This window comes from Phaethon aethereus, assembly GCF_964289735.1.
Source record: "Phaethon aethereus genome assembly, chromosome: 3".
Classification (NCBI taxonomy): Eukaryota; Metazoa; Chordata; class Aves; order Phaethontiformes; family Phaethontidae; genus Phaethon; species Phaethon aethereus.
In genome coordinates, this window is record NC_138576.1 from 79387628 (window position 1) to 79409967 (window position 22340).

General features: G+C 37.3%; 1 protein-coding gene across 1 annotated transcript in view; it reads right to left on the reverse strand.

The window, feature by feature from the left end:
- PDE10A (phosphodiesterase 10A) overlaps positions 1-22340 on the reverse strand; it is a gene marked incomplete at its 3' end in the record, with an annotated part of 185493 nt that overhangs the window by 33810 nt on the left and 129343 nt on the right. The window contains exons 6-10 of the mRNA XM_081997622.1: positions 12235-12375; positions 9682-9837; positions 7068-7118; positions 5094-5152; positions 2362-2413 (exon numbers count right to left, since the gene is read on the reverse strand). Coding sequence (XP_081853748.1) covers positions 2362-2413; positions 5094-5152; positions 7068-7118; positions 9682-9837; positions 12235-12375 — 459 coding nt within the window. The remainder of the gene's footprint in view (positions 1-2361; positions 2414-5093; positions 5153-7067; positions 7119-9681; positions 9838-12234; positions 12376-22340) is intronic.

Consider the following 22340-nt stretch of genomic DNA (forward strand, 5'->3'; position numbering starts at 1 on the left):
TCCCATATGAATGAAATTCCCCCCCACCTTCTCTCTTGTCTTTCAAAAATAAAACCAAAACCATTTCATTTCACATTAATGCAAATAGACAAATGTTAGACCTTGGCAGAAAAAAAACTATGAGATGAAAAAATCATTAGTTGGGAAACTCTAGTCCTGTGTCGTATGAGCTTTGTAATAGGAACTGCACAGAAACCATCTAGACCAACTCTGTAACACTCGGAGGGCCCTCCTGTATCGACAGAATCTATGGCTGGCAAGATTCTGTTGCTTTTTACCCCATTTGCTCCATCAGAGCAGCAGAAAGTCAGGGAGGCTGCAAGCTAAGAGGTAACTTTTGTGCAGTATTTCCCACATGATGAAGTTTAAAGATCTTGACCACCCACACCATTTATTCCTTTGCTCAAAATAGAATGAATATAAACTGTGCCAAAAAGGACAAGGAGTCCAGTAAATGCTTCTCTACACCTGTTCAGAAACTGTATCAGATATCTTTATAAAATCAACAGCACGGTGTTGATTTTTTACAAATTAAGTGTTCTAATGCATATGACTCAAGAACTTACCTTGGTCATGACTCATGTTTTTCAAAAAGAACTGCTTAAACACTATTATTGAGAGAAATAGTTAACGGGATGAGAAAGTCTTACTTCTCTAATGCCCTAGCTCAAATCCAGGCCAGTGGCTGAAGGGGAGTATCAGTACAAAAGGTATGCTTTGCACTGTCAATAGGGAGGTCAGGGACCACCTTCTGGGTAGGTTGCTTGCAACTAGTCAAGCATCTTGGTAACAAAATTTGCAAGGCAACTTGAACTTCCGCTTCTCCTTCTTGCATCTGTATTCAAAAAAACACCGTTACACCACTAACTTTGCTGAGGGATTTTAATGAAAGTAAAAAGGAAAAGGATGCTAAAATCCTTGCCATTTTTTCTTCATTATTCTTCAAACATTTCCACTGTTTTCTCACTGTGAGACACAGAATAAGCGACACAATTTAAAAAAAAAAAAAAAAAATCACACTTCCATAAAATGGCAGCAAGTGTGCAAACACATAATTCACTTAATTGGCCCAAGAAACAGCCAACTTCTACAGCTTACAAAGGAAGCTGAGTATGAAACATCTACAAAGGTTAAAATGCAGAATCATGATGCAGCCAAGCGTTGGAGAAGAAGATGAAAGAGTAACTGTATTTTACTGCCAGTGTGTTTTCCACCAGACTTCTATTCACAGGGAAGAACAAGGAAGAATATCAATAGTTGTTCTCAATGCCATGTTATATTACACCAGTTCTTTTAAATGTTAAGCTATTTTTAAGCAGTTCATTTAAACTGGAAAAGTCAATGTTCAGATATGTGTCCTGTGTGCAGAATTCTTGACTGTGTACTAACTAGAATAAGACAAACACTGCAGAATACTTTCCATTACTAATTCAAGTTTCTAAATAAAACCACTTTAAGGTTGCTTGCATTCTAAGTTTGTTGTCTTTGAATACTCTAGCTAAGAATATGGTTTTGAAGATTGGAGCAAGTATCAGAGTACTGTTGGGAGAGCCATTTTTTGAATACAAAAATTGAAACAATAGTATCACAGACCTACTTAAGATTTACATTCAGGAAAAAGAACTGCAGTATGCAATGAATGTGCCTAAAGCTAAAAAGCATAATTCATAATCAAACACTCAAAATGTGCTACGAACAACCAGTTCATATGTATTTGTAAACACTACTCTGGAAACAATAATGAATTCAAAATCAATGCAGAAAATGATAATCTGTTTCTGAACTGTATTTAATTCATTGATTAGTTATTTCAGTGGACTTGGTTTTAGTGGTTTTTATAAAAGATTGACTGACTCTGTCACTCTAGTTATGGGTGTAAATAATTTTGCAAAGCAAAAGGGATGTCATGTTTTGCACATCTCATTCAGCAACTGGAACAAATACTCTAGGAGTGATCTTTGACTGCTAGTCCTTCCTACAGACAATAACTTCTTCAGGAGTGTTTCTGCAGCATGTAGCAAAATGAATTTAGGAAAAAGGAATCAATACAACAAGCTGAAATAAAAACAGTAATTTCTGTTACAATTTTCAAACCTTCTCTAAAACACAATAGTAACTATTTAGTTCAGAGACAGTCATGTTTCATTACTTATGAAAGCTGTGAAACAAAGTTGTTTGGACAACGAAAAAAAATCAAGCTGACCTTTGCCACCTTCTTCCATATAGAGATGTTAATACTGTTTGTATTACATGTCCATTATAAACAGCTCATATATTTCAATGACGTTAAGTCTTACTTCAAGGAAAGGAGGACTTTAATAACTAAGACTAATAAACTTAGAAGTGAAAAAGACAACTTACCATTATATGTTCAAGTAGAGAATCTATTGCAACTATATTATCAAAATACGTTCTGCAGAGAAAGAGAAGTCAGTAAATATGGACATTTAGTCAAACACGACTCAAATGGCTGTCATGGGCTCTTGTTGCATAACTGCTTTAAGAATGGAGCCCTAATAGGTGAGGACAAACCTCCGCATCTTGAAAATCACTGCCTGGCTTGCTACAGCACAAAGGAATTGAGAAATGGTCCTAGCTCTGTTCCTTTAAGCCATTATTCTACAATGACAGAATTGTAGAATATTCTCCATTTTCTGTGTAGAAAAGGAAAAGACTACCAAACACTGCCTACCATGGATTGAATAGGCACCTGCTGAGCAACACCAAGAACGTATCAAAATGCTTTGGCACCCTTTATACACTGAAAATTTTAAAAGGAGAAGTAAAAAGGAAAAGAAAAGCAATCCTGAAGATTTAAAAAAAAAAAGATTTCTTCCATTGCTCATATGCATTATCTAAATGCTTTCAAAATATCTCATTAGGTTTATGCATAGAGGACTGTGTACTGAGAACTAATGAAAACTATGCATTGTAGTATTCATGTCATATTATCCAAACCGTAACAGTATTTAAAAGGCAACAATTTATAAAACTCTTAATGAGTCTTCTCTATCAACCCAGGTGTGTCTTGTTAAAGTTGCAGAAGACTGATATTGTGGCTTAAAAAAAAAAAAAAAAAGGGTGCATCAGTTTCACAGCAAAGTGGTAACTGCCCAAGGACAGTCAAGAACATTGAAAGATAAAGGTCAGACTTATTAGTAAAAGAAGTCCAAATCTTCCACATGCCAAGTCTTAATAACCTCGGATTACAATGTTCCCAGCAGACAGAAAGACATTGTCCCATGGCCTTGAACATATATCCAGCTCAGTTCTGTTTGGGTCTAGTGGAAAGGAAATATATAATACGCTAGTCTTACATTGTCAGGGACATGAAGAGGTGGAGCACTGCATACTATGCGCTTTCTAAAATGTTACAGAACATGTCCCAGTGACATTGCATGCTAACAATTTTCTCACTGAATTGGAAACCTTCTTTCCATGTAAGAAAAGGAACAGACCATTTCTAAGAGGAAACTAATTATTTTCTTGCTAGTGCAAGTCTTTACCTACATGAAGTTCATAAAGTTGCTACTAAATGGTATCTCCACTTTGTGGCTCAAAACACAGGGTTTCTTTTTTGTTAAACTGAACAATTCTAGCAATTGATAACGCTGTATGAGAGATATTTTCGTACAGGAATACACATTAAAAATTTTCAGTATTTATTGTAATTTTTATCTTTAAAATTTAAAATAATTATAAAGGTCTTTAAAGCAGTCTCAGTACTATGTACCAAGAGTAAATTGCCAGCCCATAAATTTGGGTAATCTAGAATTCTCTAGTAAACTCGTTCGGTACAAATGTTAGCAATATAAAAGCAATCTGGAAAGGAATATAATGGTGCAATACCCACACTGCTGCAAGTGGGTAGCTCTCGCAAGGGAATGAGGAGAATACCCTTTTGGAGACATACTCTGAACCTAAGCTGAAATATAAAAGAAGGTCATCCTTGAGGAAAAAAGCTTGGAAAAACATCTGGATACAACGAGCTTGCCCTCTTTGTAAGGGGTAGACTCCTCCCTGTGGTGTATCACTCCCCATTCCAGCCGGGTCAACTCAGCTGCCTGCATTCCTGAGCAATGGCATAGGAATCTTGGATGTCCTCTAATCTCATCAGTTTGGGAATTGTTCATCAAGACTCACAGAAATGTTTGTTAACAGCAAAAATCCAAGACATCTAATTTTTCCACAGTATCATCAGTCCTTTGTGATGCATTTAGAAATTCTTCAACCAACTAGCTTGATAAAACACTGTTCAGCACCCCAGACTGTGATTCACCAAAAGTACAACCCTGGTTTGTCTTTTAATTTATTGGCTATCTCTACTATTTAAAGATGCCAAGAGCAGCAACAAAGAAAAAGGGGTGAAGGAAGAGCAGATCACCTAAGACACTAAATTGACTTTGCAAGTCTAAGCCCCAGATTTCATAGTCTTACTGTGTTTTCAATTTAATCTTGCATTTATTGCGACAATAAAGTAAAAAGAAACATATTACATGCAGATACAGTCTTTGAAAATGAAAACAGAGCCTCCAGAAAAATGCAGGGGAAGAACAATCGCATGGCAACCCTGATTCTTGAAGGATATATCCCTGAAGTATGTACATTTATGCATGTCTATGTCTGTATAGATACATGTCAAAAAAAGGTGGGGCGCGGGGGGGAAGCTGAAGCAAGCTAACTAACCTTTCATAAAGTCCTTTCAAACCTTGTAAAATTGGCCATGAAAAGAGACAGCAAGCCAATTTGTCACTTCTGAAAAGACAGCCATGTTTCACTCTGACAGAAGAGGGGGAAAAAAAAAAGGGCAAAAAAACCCATGCAAAAGACCACAAGAGTAAATAAATTCTGCAAGGTATAACCAGATGTCACATTTTCTTCTGCACCACCACTAATAAAAAAGTTCAAGAGGTATACACCACTGCCACCCACACCATTCATTCCTGTCCCTTTGCTGAAGTTTGCCCCCGCTCCAAGGTGTGCCTTTGCAACTGCTTGTGAGCTACAGTGTAAAACACAGGCAGATTGAAAGAGCCACGTCAGAAAAGCTGATCAAAATAAATTGATGAGATTATAGTGCAAATCACACTTACTTCGATACATCAAGCAAAAAGTCATTCAGTTCAGTCTGCTTGGCAAGGCCCCGGCACACCTGAAAGCACAGATGACATTATCATTTGCTCCAGAAGAACACTGAAGTTGGAGGGCAACTGAAGTGACACAATCTACCCATTTCATTTGTATGAAAAAAATACCACTACTAGTATATACATGTGTTCCAGCACTGTATAAAATTAAAAGCTGGATTTGTGTGCTAGGCTTCAATTTTAGCTACCTAGCTGCTGAGTTAAAGCTGTCAAATGCAAGTAACATCTTTCGTCAGACTCTTCAAAAGTTGTTGGTTGTTACCCCTGTTCATGCTGCCTCAAAGGCTGCCACTGAATGTGGTTATGGAATCAATGACACCTCCTCATCCGGACCCTCAGCTCTTCTGAGAATATCGAATATTTTGTTTGTTTTCTTCCTTACCATACTTTTACCACTTTTTTCCAGGCTGCAAAGTAGCATGTAGACACAACTGAAGACTGACATCAGACAGGTTTAAGTAAGCTAAGTAGCAAATGATATATGCTCAACTTTGGGAGAAATCAGCATGAATATGAACACAAAGATAGTATGCACACTGCATTTTAGAAGCAAAGTGTCAAATGAAGCAAAGCTTTGAACTGTATTTTTACTTCATCTAATTGCATACTCTGTACAGTTATACACCTGTACATTACCAGAGCAAGCACTGAGGTCAAAAAAAGAAAACAAACCTCTACTATTTGTACCTTTTACACGATAAAGTATCAGTCAGAACTGGTAATATCTAAGTATGCAAAATATGACAAACTATATCCACAAGCCTTACTCTTGCATATAATTAGGTAACTAGGTACAACTTCTTGATATACACTACTTCCTAAAGCCCAGCTGTGAGTCTGGTAGGGACGGCCCAACACCCCCATCAAGACTCTTGCATTTTTCTCATGCAAAAACTTGGGAAGGGCAAGCCTTCTGCTTAGCAGAAGGGAAAGAATGCAAATGAGCAACAGACAGGCTTAAACTAAACTTCCCATGTTTTGTTTTCTTAGGTGTGAAAGACTTAACAGTTAAAGAGACTCTGTTACAAGGGGAAGCTACAACTGCATGCAATTGCAATTCTGCTAGCATACAATAGTCTACACCAGCTAATTCTGCCTAAATGTGCCAGGGTGAATGACCATCCTAAACGAAGTCAATGACTTCCAGCATCAAGGTGGCAAATCATAGACTCATAGAATCTTTGGTTATATCAGAGTCTAGAAAAGAAAAACAGGGAGCTTTGCATGAGTCTTCTGCCAAGTGTATGAAAGACACGTTGGAAAAAAGTGTGTCACAAACTTCCTCCTTTGAGCTGACAGAAGAACCTGTTTTAGCATCTTCTGTGAGTTAACAGAATATGCTTCGTTTCAGTGTTACCGTCTTCTGTTAGCTGAAGTAGCAAAACCTATTAGCAAAGCTGCTGGGGTTTGCTAGAGCAGCTTGCACTGTGTGGAGCTTCATTAGGCACCCAACTAGGGAGAGCATCAAGCATCCTTAGTGGGAGTAGTTACAGGACCACAAAGCAGCTAGCAAGGATGGCTTAAAGTAGGCTTAACCAGCAACACCTAATAACCTCCAACTGAATAGGAAAGCAGGAGGAAAGCAACCAGTTGGCCTAGCAGTTGCCTTCTTAAAAGACAAAAAATGCAAAGTGGTTATAGTTATCGTAATAAAACAATTATTTCTCTACTTTGTTAAAGTTTCTTTTTCCTTTAGTAAAAACAGTTTGTTAAGTTATTTGATCCATGGTTGGAAGTGAGGAAAAGTAACTCAATGAGCACCAAAAATGCTAGCATATTTTTCCCAGGTTCAAGGAAGGGGCTTGAATCAATGTTTTAGTAGTGACCTCCACTTAAATTTAATCATAATCCATGTTCCTACTAATCAAGTTCTAGCAGAAGGGTTACGCAACGAAAAAATGAAAAACCACCCACACTTACTTGTACTTGATGTATTGCTACTGAAGCCCATGCAAGATTTGCTGTTGCAACCTGAAACAAAAGAGAAGAAACTAACTCTGAAGAAACCTTGAAAACTGCACATCAGTTACGTGCTCATTTTCTCTATCTAGCTGCCAAGTAAATTGACTGAGCTGTTTTAGACAGGCAGGCAGTAATAATTTGTGGGAAGACAGTTATTCTGTGAAAGTCTCCATATATTTGCAAGTGTTTCAATTTTAGTAAGGTACATGCAGGCACAAGAGGACAATCCTCATTTTTTGTACCAAAAAAATGCTTACCAATGCTCTTCAGAAGCAGTATTTGGAACCCACCAGCTCAGAAATACAACATCAAAACAAACATCCCATAACCAGAGAGCTTTAAAAATTGCATTATGTACATTGTTGACAGGCATCTGGCATAGAAATAAAATATCCCGTAACATCTTTCTGGGGCTGTTTCTCTTCAGCTACAGATATTTCCAGCTGTAAACAGGCACTGCTTCTTTCACTACCATTTTGGTGGCCGAAGCAGCAGACCTCAGTTCAAGACTAGTGTTTTAAGTATGACAGTTTCCAGGCAACATTTCAAACAAATGTCATGTAAACTGCAGTTAACGAAGATGTGCTACCAAGCATAATCTCCTGTCCTTGAAACACAGGAGCTTTATAGGAACACAGAGGACAGAAGTACAAGAGGTCTGCTGCTGCATACCCTCCTAAGGTATTTTTTGTTAAACAGAACACATTGTACACATTTTATAAAAACTGATAATAGTATCCAAAGGCTTTTTGAGATCTGAAAAGGAAAAGAATGCTTTAGAACACTCAGAAAGTGACCTTAAAATATTTTTAATTTACTAATAAAATACTTTTATTTAGCAGCCAGTCTTCTCCAAGTAAGAACATTCATGAACTTCAGTTACAGACAGTATTTCATGTAACATAAAAGATTCGTATTTGTACAGAACAATGCATGTCTGAGACCTATCTGAATTGTAGATTGTTTAATGTAATAGGATAATTTTTAAAAATAAATACATTGTGTATAAGCAGCAGAATTAATGAAGCCTGGTTTTGTATGAATGCATGCTCTTTCCTCTGTGAGCAGGGACATTGGCATCACCATACTAATCCAGTCCCCTACCATGACCTCTACTTACTGGTGAAAAATAACCAGCTGCAACACTGAGGCTGAAGCAACATTGACTCCCCAACTAATATACATGTACGAGCATCACGTGTATGCTACGCTACTTAGGTTACTGATAAACAGAATATACAATTGACAAATATTGTTGTTTTTTCCTTCCTTGAGAGGGCTAGTTTTAATATCTCTTGTCTGCACATCATCTGTTCTTTTCACAATAATAATTCCTGTTCAGAACAGCTAAACTGCTCCATGGTCCATCTCGTAGCGCTGTCAAGACAACAGTCCTGGCTAGAACTCACACGCCATTTTGTCCTAACCTTTGTGTTCACGTTGCCTTCCCTAGGGAAGGGTACAAAGAGAAACGAATGGTACAGTCAACTGTAAGAGCCATCTTAACGTTTAGATGGGACATAACAAGGATCCTCATCCAGACATGAGAGCTAAGATGCACTTCTTCACAAGAGCTTTACGAATGGCACCTAGATTAGCAAGTCATCCTGGTACCAGCACCTCTACACACAATTTCTGAGGACATCTAGGTCCAGAGACAAAGGACAGTGAGTAAATCTTGACAACTCACAGAGGTGGGACAGGTTAGAGAGACAAAAGATGTCAGCTCCTAAAGGTTAAAGAAAAGGCTGACCGAAAACCAGCACATGGCTGTCAAGCTAGGAAGAAACCAGGAGACATAAGGACTCAACACCGGCATCCCTTGTCCTCCCATTGCAAGGCATCCTGGAGACTATCTGGACATGTGCATCTTTCTGTGCGACTCTTGGAAGTACCACCTGGACGCACACATTTTTGTGCCTGAGTGTGTGTGGATGCAAGAATGTGAATGCAAATACATGAAATCTCTTTTGCTTCACTTTTGTTTTAAAATAAAATCACTTTCCCCTCCTGTGATATCCAGAATTGAGACTTCCTATACTGTTACTACAACGCTGCAACATTATGTTTTACAATAGGGCTCATTCACTAGACAAGCTACACCAAAACGTCAACTGAAAAAAAAAAAAAAAAATCTTTCCAGACTGTAAAATCAAGCTTTAGTTAAAAAAGTTAAAAATTAAGACACAGGATAACTCAGCAGTGTCTTTTTTATATAAAGGGGTTTTGGTTTTTGAGATTTGATTTACATTACATTTCATTCACTTGCTGTGCATTAACGTTTCTAACAACTCTGTATTGAGTTTATAATTAATAAAGAAATCTTGAACACATTTTCCCACAAAAGAACACAAGGTAAAATTCTTGATGTGTGCCTGTACTTGTGTATGCAAATTTTACCTCCTGTGACTGAAAATACAAATCACTACCTATTTTTTTCAACAAGTAACATTCGATAAGGACAAAAATCAAGTATGAAAACGGTACATAAGACGCATGAGAGAAGAAAGTTTGCGTGGGCTGAAGTGATGACCGTTGTGGGGAAGTGGGGAAAGGCTGGGCAAGAGCTCACCTCTTGGTGACTAAGGTGGAAGGCTTCTTTGCCCCAGTGACGGTAAAGCTCCAGGATACCAATCAGATCACCAATTGCAGTGACAATTGGCAAACACAGAACAGATTGGATACGAGTCCCTGATTCCAGTCCAGTACCTTTGGGAAATCGCTCATCCTAGAAAATGTAAACATAATCTGATAAAACGTAAATATCAGAACATTAATATAAAAGATATACTGACATTTCCCTCCTTCTCCTGGCTGATAAAATCTGCAGGAACATGATAAAATTCACTAAAACTAGTATCTCAGCATAATTTACACACAGTATAAAGACATCTACTAAAAATATGTACTAAATAAGTCTCAGCATTAATTTACATATACAGATAGCCTTACTGATGTAAAGTCAGAATTAGCTGTGATATGAGACCCAGCTTTGGGTTTGTTTTTGCAATACATTTTCTCTAATCTCACAGGCAGCAAAGCCAGCACTTCATTGGTAATGCCTGTCCAGAATAAGTAAAAACCCAAACAAACAACACTACTCCCCCAAAGCATTTGCAATCATGAAGTGGACTGCTCAGGTTTCAGTTTGACCAAGCAGACAGCAGTGCTTGCAAGAGCAAGCAACAAAAATTGAAACCTGAGTCTAAGGCTTTAGGTTGTACAGAGTTATAATAACCAACCAACCCCTGAAGAGGAAAATGCATTCCCAAAAAATTAGGCATGAGACTAAGAATCTTTCTGCTTCCCTTGCTTATGCATCCTGAATAAATCAGTGCAAAAGTTGTAGGAAAAAATGTTAAAATAATCCTACCAGTTGCTATAAAAGGCCCAAATTCATAACTTTTAATCTACATAGGGAACGTCCAAGGCTTTATAGCTTCAGTTCCCCATATAGGAAAACTCACAAAGACGTGAGAAACCACCTGGATGTTACAGTTAGTAAGGCAGTAACTAGCAGATGTGAAGTGTGGGAGACCCACTTCGCTGCACATCAATCCTTCAGGACTTAATTCGTACCAGATGTTCCCTGCAGGCTGTGCTTAGGCAAGACAGACACTCCTTCAAGACTGATCAAAATCTCTCCTTTCTCAAAGAAAACAGCAAATAATCTCTACCTTAATGACTAAGATGACAATCAATCTGAATGGCTAGGAACCAACGACAGACAAAAGAGAGTGGGAAGCACTCTGCAACACAAGCCTCCTGCTTTCACTTTTTAATTCTGTCCTCACAAAAATAAAAAAAAAAAAAAAAAAAAAATGCTGGCAAGTCTATCTGCAAACGCTTTCCTTTCATTGTGGAGATGCTCCAAAAAATCACGTGAAGGCAAAACAGGTCACCAAACAGAATGTCCCTGTTCGGTCAATAAGGTCAATAATTCACTGATACTGTAAAACAACAAAGAAAGTTCAAATCTCATCCCCACTACCCCCCCCCCCCGATTTTATTATGAATGTAAAATCAAAACATACAGCCCTCATAAACAAGGATACCATGCTATTAATTGGAAACTACCAGTCACAATTTAAGCCCTATATGTGACTGGAAAAAAACTAACAACATATAAAACCTTTATAGTCCAGCATGTACAGAAAGCACTGACTTACTTCAGGGAAAGCGGCTTCTGCCTTTTGTTTCTACAGTTCTGTTGACTTGAACTCACATTAGGCATTTGGTATTTTGTTTACAGGCCAGGTTTGTCCAATAAAGGTCATACATTTTTTTAACAAATATTTTTTAAAATAGAGACAGCAATGTCCAATTTTGGCCACAGTATCAAAAGATTGTTATTCTGGACAGAACTCAAAAGGATAGAAAACACTGGGGAAGAGAATTTAAACTTCCTTGGTGTTCTCATGAGCTGATCATGAAGTTCTCATAAAGTACAGTTTAAATATCAGCTACATACAGTTGCATAGATGTGACTAGAGGATGAAGTTTTTCAAAAAATGAAAAAGGACAGACATACAGAGTGCCAAGAATTATCAGAATATCACCTTAGGATCTTCTGAATCCCTTTACAGGGAAAGTCCTGAATTTTTATCTCAGTTACATTAGTGTGACATTCATGGAGGTCTACTGATATTGTAAGTACTCTAGCTTTACATTAGTGTAAGCAGAGATCAAAATCCTGTCTAATAACCAGAATTCTGACTGACATTCTTGTCAATGTGAGCCCTGCATTATAATTAAATCAAACTTTGATTGACTATATGGAAGTTTTCTTGTTTGGGATTAGCACACTAAGTATTTCAAGACCAAGAGGACAGGAGTTTTGACTGATAGGTTATTTTCTCTCCAAGTGCCTATGGTACCATTACTTCCTTTAACTGACAACCAAAACATGTTAAAAGAAACAAACAAACAAAAATCTTTAAACTTAAAAATAAATGAGATACTCTGAAACGATTCCATCAAGCTAATCCAAACTCAAATTTATGTTTTTGGTAGCAAGACAGATGTAAATTCTATCATACATTCAGCTCAGTAAACATTTCGGCATCAAAATATTCATTCTAAGAGCATGCTGTAATCATCTCATTAAAAAGAGAAAGCTTTTTACCCCCAGAATATCTTCTACTAACAACGTTTTTCTGGATCTGGCTACATAAGCAGATACTGTAGTGCCATGTGCAATGGGCCCTGCAGGAATGAGCCGTGGTTGTCCTTCTTTAGCTCCTGGTGGTGTAAATACACACAGACTCTAGTTAGAAGGAAAAAAAAAAGAAAAAAAAAAGAATGCAATTAGAAAGCATGGTTACTGTACTACCTATGTAGCGTAAAAGACTGAATAAAGTAGATAACATGGAGAAACACAGCTTTTGATAATGAAAAGTAGTTCGATAAACTCTGCTTAACTGTACTGAAATCCCACTCTAAAGTCACCATTCAGACAGTGGGTAACTCTTCTGATGAAGTCAGTCATCTCTTGTATCAGAGTTGGATTGCATTTACCTTGAACACACAGTACACCAAAGACTCACAGAGGAAAAGATTACTTTGTAAAAGAAAGATTTTTTTTTTTTCTAGGATGCATTAATTTATTTCAATAGAAAGCACTCAAAGAGTAGAGATAATCCTTACATTTTTTGTTTATCTTATCCCAAGGAAAGGTAATTAAAATTATCCTAACACTATTTTTCCTGAAATCCAAGTGACTATATTTGTCCCCTGTACTAGAAGGAACACTTATCTTACTTGCTGCATACCTAAAACTGTCTCATTTGTCGAAAAGTCAGGTATGACAACATTCACATCATGAAACTCATCCAGAAATGTCTGATACTTGTTCTATAACAAAAATATTAAACAAGTTAACAGCACCAAAATGAATGGGATTGTAAACAGTGTTTTACAAAAAGAAAATTAAACACACATAACAAGGTCAAACCTGCAAACCCTTCTGTATGCCAAACACACTTCAAACCTAAAATTTCATTCATTTCTGGATGAAAAATAAACTTTATAGAACAGTAGAGTGCTGGAAAACAATGTCCTTATCACAATCCCTTTAATGTTTTCCTCTATTTTTCTCCTCAGACAACCTGCAAAGTCGTCTGTTAGGGACAACTGATTTTAAAGTCACAAAACGACATAAAAAAACCCCAAACCTGTCTCCAATGCATCAGCAGAAATAGTTCGGGCAAAAAGTTTAATCTTCTGTTTCATTTTTCTACCTTCGCCTCATTACATCCATCAATTTATGTGTCTCCTAATGCTACAGAATCCCAAAGACTCACATTTTAAAGCATTTATCACTGTCACACACTGCGCAGCATAGGAGAGCTATTACCCTTTGAACACAAAGGGAATTTAGGCACATGAAGAATAAATGACATGGCAGAGGTTACACAAAGTGTTAGAGAACAGCAGGGATCAAATTGGTATTTCCAAGACTTCAGCTTAATGTCCTAACCTCTTGAGCCATCTCTCCTTATACATTCTTAATATTAACACAACTAATGCACCACCTCAGAGACCCACCTTCTACTGGCAAATTGTGTTTTCTTATTTACTATAATTAATGATACAATCTATTTCACTGATAAATTTGTAAGACCAGGAATATATATAGAGAGCTCCTGTAGTAAGTCAGTCTACTGCTAAATAGCTATATGATTTTAAATTATGAGCTTAAGGCATAGGAACTAAGATAAAACATTCTAAGCAAAGATCCTTGCTAGGAAAATAGAATTTTTTTTTTTTTTAAATTTACACACTTAATACGACAGATAGTAATAAATTGTGTGGTGGCACTATTATCTAACATTCCTAGGAAGAACGGCCGCATGTTGTGCCACTCCTTTGTACCGATTCATTTTCCTATCAGACTTTGGTTTCGTTAGGGCTGCTACAAGGGTCAGTCGCCCAAGATTCTACAGCATCAACAGTTATGATAATTAATATTAATTACATCTAATCTGTCTCATATGTTTATCATTCACAAAGTAGACAAAAGCACAGGCACTCCAGATTCCAGTAGCTCAGAATGCAGTGTTGCCTTGAAAGACTGAACAAATAACTTTTCGTTTGTTCAAATAAGGCTTATCAGTAGCAGGGAGCTTCGCACTGGAGTTGTTATTATTTAAATATTTAGTTGTTATTATTTAAATATTATGCCATTATATGCATACTTGGTTCCCTGCAGGGGAAACAAACAAACAAACAAAAAAACCCCCAAAAAACGCAGAAAAAAGTAATAATAAAAAATCTACAGACCTGATTCATTAAAGAAATTAAGTGAAATCTAGGCACTATTAAATCAATGGCATTTCTCTTATTTTGCCCTTCTAGACCTGTGAAGTCAGTATCACTATCGCACCTGAGTACCTCGCAGTCTCCAACTGTGCATTATTACAACTTGCCTACACGTTGGGTGGTGACACTATCCTCATTTTATAGATGGAAACTATGATAAAAATTTTGTGTTAATACAGTTATTTTAGCTGAGGCTCCCATTACCTTCTGAGTACGAACTTCACAGCTCACCACACAGGCTACAGAGTGCCTTGCACTACGCTCAGAGTACAGCGAGCCAAACGGATCGCAAGACAAAGACAACTCAGGTGTGAAAGAAAGGAGGCAGACTTCAGAGATCAACAGTTACCAATGTGGGCCCTGTGAGACCAGGTAAATTACTAAACAGGGGCTGCTTTCTAGCATGGAATATTAAAAGTACAATTTGCATGTAAAAATTCGGCATCTACTGTCAGCTGTAGAAAATGAAGTGATGACATTAGATGCATCCGCTTGTAATTACCATTTCTTTATTCTGCAAACACGCAAGGCACATTATAAAACATACGAAACAATTCCAGAAAGAACACACTGAAATGTTCAGGAGATGTAATATAATGCACCATACATAGGTACTCCTTGCAGCAATGAAGGTGCCCTAGCTGTAATGGATTAACAGCATTTAGAAAGGAGAAAGTTGGACTTTACGCTGAGGGGAAAACAAACAGTCAAAGAAAACTACGGAATTCATAGCCAAAACAAGAGTGAAGTCTATCCAAGAATAATCTGTTTTCCAATGGCTAGGACATTTACTGAGTTCAAAAGAAAAACACTCCAGATTCTGACAAAACCAGTAACTGAGTATTTGTCTTGTTCTTAAGCAGAAAGTCAGAGAGTCGCAAAAAGTTCAGCAAGACAAGGCAGAGAGTTTTCCATCCAGTTACTAATTTGGTAATATGGTGATACAGATGAGAATTAAACTGCTTAGAAAATCGAGCTGCCACATAGTATTTTAGCGCTGACAAGTCATTTCAGCATATTTATTCCATACGTCTCATGCTATCGAAAGGAAAGATACTTCTTCCATGGAGTAGCTCCACAGAACATGCACGGTATTTACACCATTTTCATGCCTTGCATTACGGTACCAGTGCATAAAATCTTGAAATATTCTCTTTATTCTGATTCCAAACCTCAACCTTATTCTTCAAATCCATTTACACTCACAGCTTCTTTAGGGAGTGGCCTTTAAGAGTGAAAGACACTGGAAAAGTTAAAATGTTTATTTTCCATATGAATTACAAGAATGTGCTATGCAAAAAAAAAAAAAAAAAAAGCAACACACAAAACCCAAACAACAAAAAACATTAAATCAGTACACTGAATCTGCCAGAACAAGCCTGCTCAATTCACCAGAATTAAAAGCTTCATTTATTCTTACTTTCTTATACTCTAATAAAACAAAGATACATATAATTCTTAAATGAAAACTTAGCTTCATAGTTACTTGCCTTCATAAGCTTCAGTTTCATATTTTTACATGCACTTAAATAGAACAAAAAAGAACATTTGACATAACAGAGCCAAGAAAAGCATCCCATGATCTGAAAAAAAATACATTATTCTATTAAAACTGAAGAAACCACAGTTTATGATTTATCTAAATCGGTGTCCTGATATAAAAAGGTTTAGGATACAAGTGGCATAGAAATACTGAAATACATATCTTCACAAATGTTTGACCTGCTATATGCTTATAGGAAAAAGATTTACTATTTTAAAAGTACTTTTATAGTAGGAACAGTAACACTATAATGTGTTTAATACTGAAAAGGTGGTTCATATTGCAGAGTATTGCAAAATGTAGGAGCTGAGCCACAATGTTTAACGTCCGGATTACATAGTCTAAGTAGTGGAATGAGTCAAATTAACAGGACACTGGACACCAAAGTTGGTCTCTCCAAAGGTTAACACTTTTATTCACACCATTCTTCTTACTTTTTCTTCCGACATACTTGGTTCCTTATGTCGAGATAGCAACGCGTGACACTTAGCAAAGTAACTGTGTTATTTAAATTACATGTATAAAATGTGCTTTTCCACACTGCTCTCCTGAATCATGCTCATAACTAAACACAAAACAATGCATGAATCTTTCTCTTCTCAGAAACAGCTTCTCAAAACAAAATACAAGAAGAAAAAATGACAAAACCAAGTGGGCACTGTTGCCAGAAAACAAAGAACTCACTTCTTCCACACATACATATTTTTCTTCAGAAAAGGCCTTTACTGGATCTTCAGTGGCCAAAAAGCTGTGTTGACACCACGAAGGGTTGCTAGCAAAAGTTGCATTCACCAACACAGACTTTCCTGCGTCCTTGTGTAAGTATCAGTTCAGCTGGTAATCCCCTCTGTTGCTACCACCATGAAGTACTGTTGTGAATAGGCATCCCTATATTGGAAAAAGCTCATGGACATTATTTTACTTCCAGTGATAAAAGAGTTTTGCAGAAGCAATCCCATTCTGCTTCTTATGAGAAACTACAAATCCCACTGCCACGTGGTCAGTGATCAAAAAACTCTTCAAACTACCCAGTAGGTTCTAAATTTGCCACTATTCCTCCTGACTCTGTACAGGCAGAAAATTATGACTGTGCAAGGAGAGACCTCCACCTAGACCTCAAACAACAACCCTTCATCTCCAAGGCCACAGAACAATTGATAATGCTTTCCTGACCATGCAGCATCATTAAAAAGACAAATTTTCTCATAACCATATATATGCTGCAATTAGTCCAAAAGCATCTAGCATTCCATGTTGACTTTATACGTACACCTAACAAAGCTTCATGACCGCTAACAGATTCTGTATGTGACCAGTTTAAATCGGAATGAGTTTAAACATCTATTGCCAATTAAGGATGTGGAAATTTCTTGAGTTTTGTTTCATTAACAAAGCTTTTGAATCCTAGAAACCATCAATGGCAAGGTCAGCCAAACTAAATGCAGTAAGAACAAAAAAGCTGTGCTCTGCTCTACCATGGCATGTTACTGAAATAATCTCTGAGGCATCCCACAGACACAGCTTTAAGAGAATCTTTTTAATTACCACTGCCCAAAGCCACCAGGTTTTCAACATCACCTATCCAGCTGACATTTCCTGGTTTTCCTTTTGCTTAAGGAAATACTTATGAAATAAAACACACTGTAGTAATAATAAAATTTGGGGCTTGCTTACTCTGTTCTAATCATGAATCACAGCATTCTTTTAATTTGCAAATGCACATTCAAATCATCCTTCCCCAGCTCAAAGGGTAATTAGAAATGTTCCCAGGCAGACATCAGATATATTGCATACAGCTTCAAAATTCAGTGAAGAAATGGATAGATTGGGCCTTTTCAAATTACTTGCATTTCTTTAGTGGGTCTGAATATTTTACTTCAAACATAGACTAAGAGTTTGCGTTTCTGCTAATAACACTGAACAGCGACTAATAATCAAAATAAGGAACCAGTGGATTTTCAACCACAACTTAAACAATATAGAGTCAGGAAAAAAAAAGGAAATATGACAATATAAAGTCCTGTAATTTCCCAAATACTACACTGAAAACTCACAATGAAGTAAAAGGGGAAGGTTGAGGAGACAGCAGGATGCCTGTGCACTGCTCATGGTATCTTTTGCTGCTATAACTACTTGCAGTGTGAATGTAAATCAGTATCAGAAACAAATACACATGAATAACTCTTTACTGACATTGCAATGTCACTACCTCTCTCCTGGCAAAAGTTAAGTAATAAAAGATATCTAATACAGACAGAGCATTCGATATCTCTATGGCCGATGAGGGAGAAGGCAGTAGAGAAGGCAACTGAGATGGGAGAGTCACTCTGTGTTTGGTAAACTACCAAAAGAGCAAACATTGGCTTGGAGACCGAATCCTTTGGAAGCTTCCAGGTTCCCTGGCACCCGGCAGCCCATGGGATCCTGCAATTCCCTATTTCGATCTCTTCCTCCTCCTTCCAGACAGACAGAATCTCCTTACCTATATCAAACTCAACTACCCTATTACTAGTCCTTTTCCAACAACTTCCATATGGTGAAGTGAAGTCCATATGACAGACTCCTTTCTTTAAATGTAGTTAGGCAGGGGAACACTGAAGTCTCACACCAGAAACCTCCAACCTGAGGTTGGAACCTCAGAGCACACAAGGTGTGCCTTTTGTGACATGACATGTTGTTCCAGCTGGGCCCAAAATCTTCAAAATTATTCCTTCCCTCCTAGTTTAATATCTTAATTCACTTTGATAAAGTTTCCAACCAAAACAACTCCTATTAATTTTGACTGATGTTACAGCGTGGCTCGGAATCCAATAATGGCCTCATAGTGACCACAGAGAGCAAGAGGTGCTTAAAAAAAAACAAACTGAAACAAAACAGAAAGTCCAAAACACATTATAGCCATAACAAAGGTTCAACCACTGGTGAACACAGACAAAGGTAACAAAATTCACCCTTTCATATTTCATAGGCACTTTAGGTATAGGCAATATATTTTAATCTCTAACGTCTTTTTAAAATGCTAATACATTAACAAGTCTTCCACTCTACAGGAATGCAGAATGATGTACGCTGTCATCATTTCTACAGGGACATCAACATGACAGCATTCTCAATTCACAGCTAAACACAGCAAACTTGGCTTTCAAGTACATAACAAAATTAGTATATATATAATAAGCTACAATGCCATAGCTTTTGGTGCTCTTTTTTTGGTACCATGCACACAGTCTGTTGAAATAATGAAGTAATTTATCTTGAACCTCTTTTACTGTGGCCAGAAAACCCCTCATTACTCCTTGTTTGTAACAGCTAAGAGCATGCACATGAAGAATTACTGATGATCATCTTGTCATGCTGTCATAACTTGGCCCCGCAGTTGTTTTTCTAGTGAAAAATCTAATGCTTGACAGAGGAAGCAGATTAAAATGCCAGTAAAAGGACAGTACCTACAGTTTTCAGGCGCTTTCAGTCTTTGGTTCTTCTGATGAAGCGGTCAAGTACAGGTGTAACTGATGCTATTCTTCTAGTGGCTGTTGGTGTGTAGCCATGGGAATGCGGCACAACAACAAATCCCAACCCACAAAGGCTACAAACCATTCATCTGACTATATGAAGTTTGCCAGGGCTGGATTTGAACTGCAAACATGTATTGCTCACCATTTCACAAATTGCTCAGTTGTTTCTTCTTTTTTTTATAATCCTCCTTATAACTAAGCAAATACCAAACATGAACTGATCTTTCTAAAATTTCTTTGCAGAAAAAAGTTTGGATAAGAATCAGGTTTAATGATTAGAATGAGGGTTGAAGTACACATGTGACAAGCATTCCATTAACAAACTGTTTTCATGGTAAGGCTGACTGGATCCTGATCTACTTTCTTCCACAGTGAATTGTACTGATAAAACTGGCCATAATAATGCTTAATGGAAAATCACTTAATATTCAACTCACATTAAATGAAAGCCTTAATACTAAAGCTTTGCTATATGACTTGACACTTGGGGGAAAAAAAAAAACACATTAAAGAGAAATGGGAATTAACCAAGTTGATATTAAGTGAGCTTAATGGTTTTTTGCTGCTTACATCATTTTCTGTTCAGTAACAGCAATAGATTTTTACTCCTGCTAAAGGATGTAACAACCTACATGTAAGACCACACAGCCTAATGATAAAATTATTTGCAGTATAAAGGCTGTGCCCTAAGGCCAGGGTTTTTTCAGGAATAAAACTCATCACAAATGACCAAGAAAACCAAGAAACAAACAGAACTAATTTGGAAAGTATCCACAGGCAAAACCCTTGGATTTGTAAACTGGCTAAATTGAAGTAGTAGCCCAATACTACCATGCTAAAAATTTTAAAGAGCTATAGGCAATTATGTCCTGGGTTTAAACACAAGTGCAATAATCCTACTACATGAAGCACAAGGGGATAAAAGAAGAAAAAACAACCCAGCAACTACCTCCATTGTTTATAAAAATTCTATTTCCTTCTTGATAACTGACAGTGTACTTGACAGGAGATTTGCATTTTTAAACTACACAGTATGTAAAAACGTTGGATACTTGTGAAATGAAGACGATGCATTGAAATGCTGTAAAACAACTAGTAGTTGTGGAGGGGTTTTTTAATGTTTTCATCCTCCTGAACGATATAAATTTCTATCTGCACTTCATTCCTGGAAACTTTCCAGTTGATCTACACAACTGAAAACCACCACAAGAGTTCTATCAGTTCATTGACACAGAAAACTAAGTTGACGTACCTCTCTTCCATCCCTTCCATTTTAAGGCATGATAGTCAGCTCAGCATTTTTCTGAAAGATGTTTGTCCAGACAGTTCTCAAACACCGCCGGGATGAAGATCCCTAGCTTTCACAAGCAACACACTGTAGTGCTTCATTACAGCCACAACTGGGGAAGCCTTCCTAATGCCAATTCAAGCCCACTACTTCTTGCCCTACACACCATAGGTATGGAGAATAGATGATTCCCTTCCTCTCTGGTTTATCAAGGAATATCTTCACCCCCCAACTTCCTTTTCTTTAGACTACGCAATACCAATTCTTTTGTTTCCTGACCATTCTCCCTGCTCTCTCCTGGACTCACTTCAGCTCCTCCAATTTTTTCTTAAATGTGCAGTGTTTAAACCAGACATATTATTCTACCTGAGACCTTAGAAGTAGATGGAGGAATGGGAAAATTACTTTATACAAAGGCTAGATTTCTGCTTCTGCTACGTACAACAGTGTCTTTTTTGCCACAGCAATGATTTGCTGACTCATGTCTACCTTCAAATTCACTGCAAACCCCAGAATCTTTCTCAAAGTCATCAACTGCCCTATACAGATGGAGGCAATCCATAGAGCGCCCAGCACTTGGCCTCACTGACTCATTGTCCAGTTTCTTCAAACCATTTTCCCAAGACCATTCTGAATTTTAATCCGTGCCTACAAACACATCGGCAGTCCTTCCCGATTTCATGCATAATGTAAATTTAGTAAGCCTATATTCTTCCTTCATGCGTGCATTGATGAGTATACTGAGCAAAACCAGATCCAGGATATATCCTTGAGGATTTATATAAAATACCCTCCCATCCTGATAGTGAACCACATACAACTAGTTTCTATCTAGTTTTCTAACCAATTCTGCATTCTACCTATAGTATACTCATCATGACCATATTGCACAAGTCCATTTACCCGAATATTGAATGAAAGAGGACCAAAATTTCACTAAAATAATCTTGACAGTTATTTATCTAATTTCTCTCAGTTTGACAATTTAATGACTCAAAGTTAAACTCATCAACAGCTTTCCCTCTCTGCTGAGTATCACTATTCACTGGCAAATAAGAAGGCAACAGACTTCTTCCACTTTATACATAAAAAGAGTACACGATGTTAGAATTGACTCAAGGGTAGAGACCAAAATTTTCTGAACTGACTTGCAGCTAGAACGGCTTCACCTGGCAACATGTCTAAAAGACTCAAATTTCAGAGAGGATGTCTGCACATACAAAATAACGTCACTTAGCCTAGCACAAAAACCTGAGACAGTTCGCAAGCAGTAGATGTTTTTTCCTTGGTTCTTAATAATTCAAATCACCCAGCCCATAGATTCACTAGGTGGCACTGCACATCAAGCTGCAACAATTTCTGCATGACCAGGAATTGTAGACTAGCTTAATAAGATACACCCTGAAGCACAGAGTATGTGCACATATTTGTGGCCTCGCATAATTATTTCTTACAATAAAGCTATTGGAAACGTCTATCTGAAGGACGATCTGTTTGTCAACACAATTTGCAGTTTCAGGAACTAAGTAACACTCACAAGACCTAGTAAAAGCTACTTCAAGTGT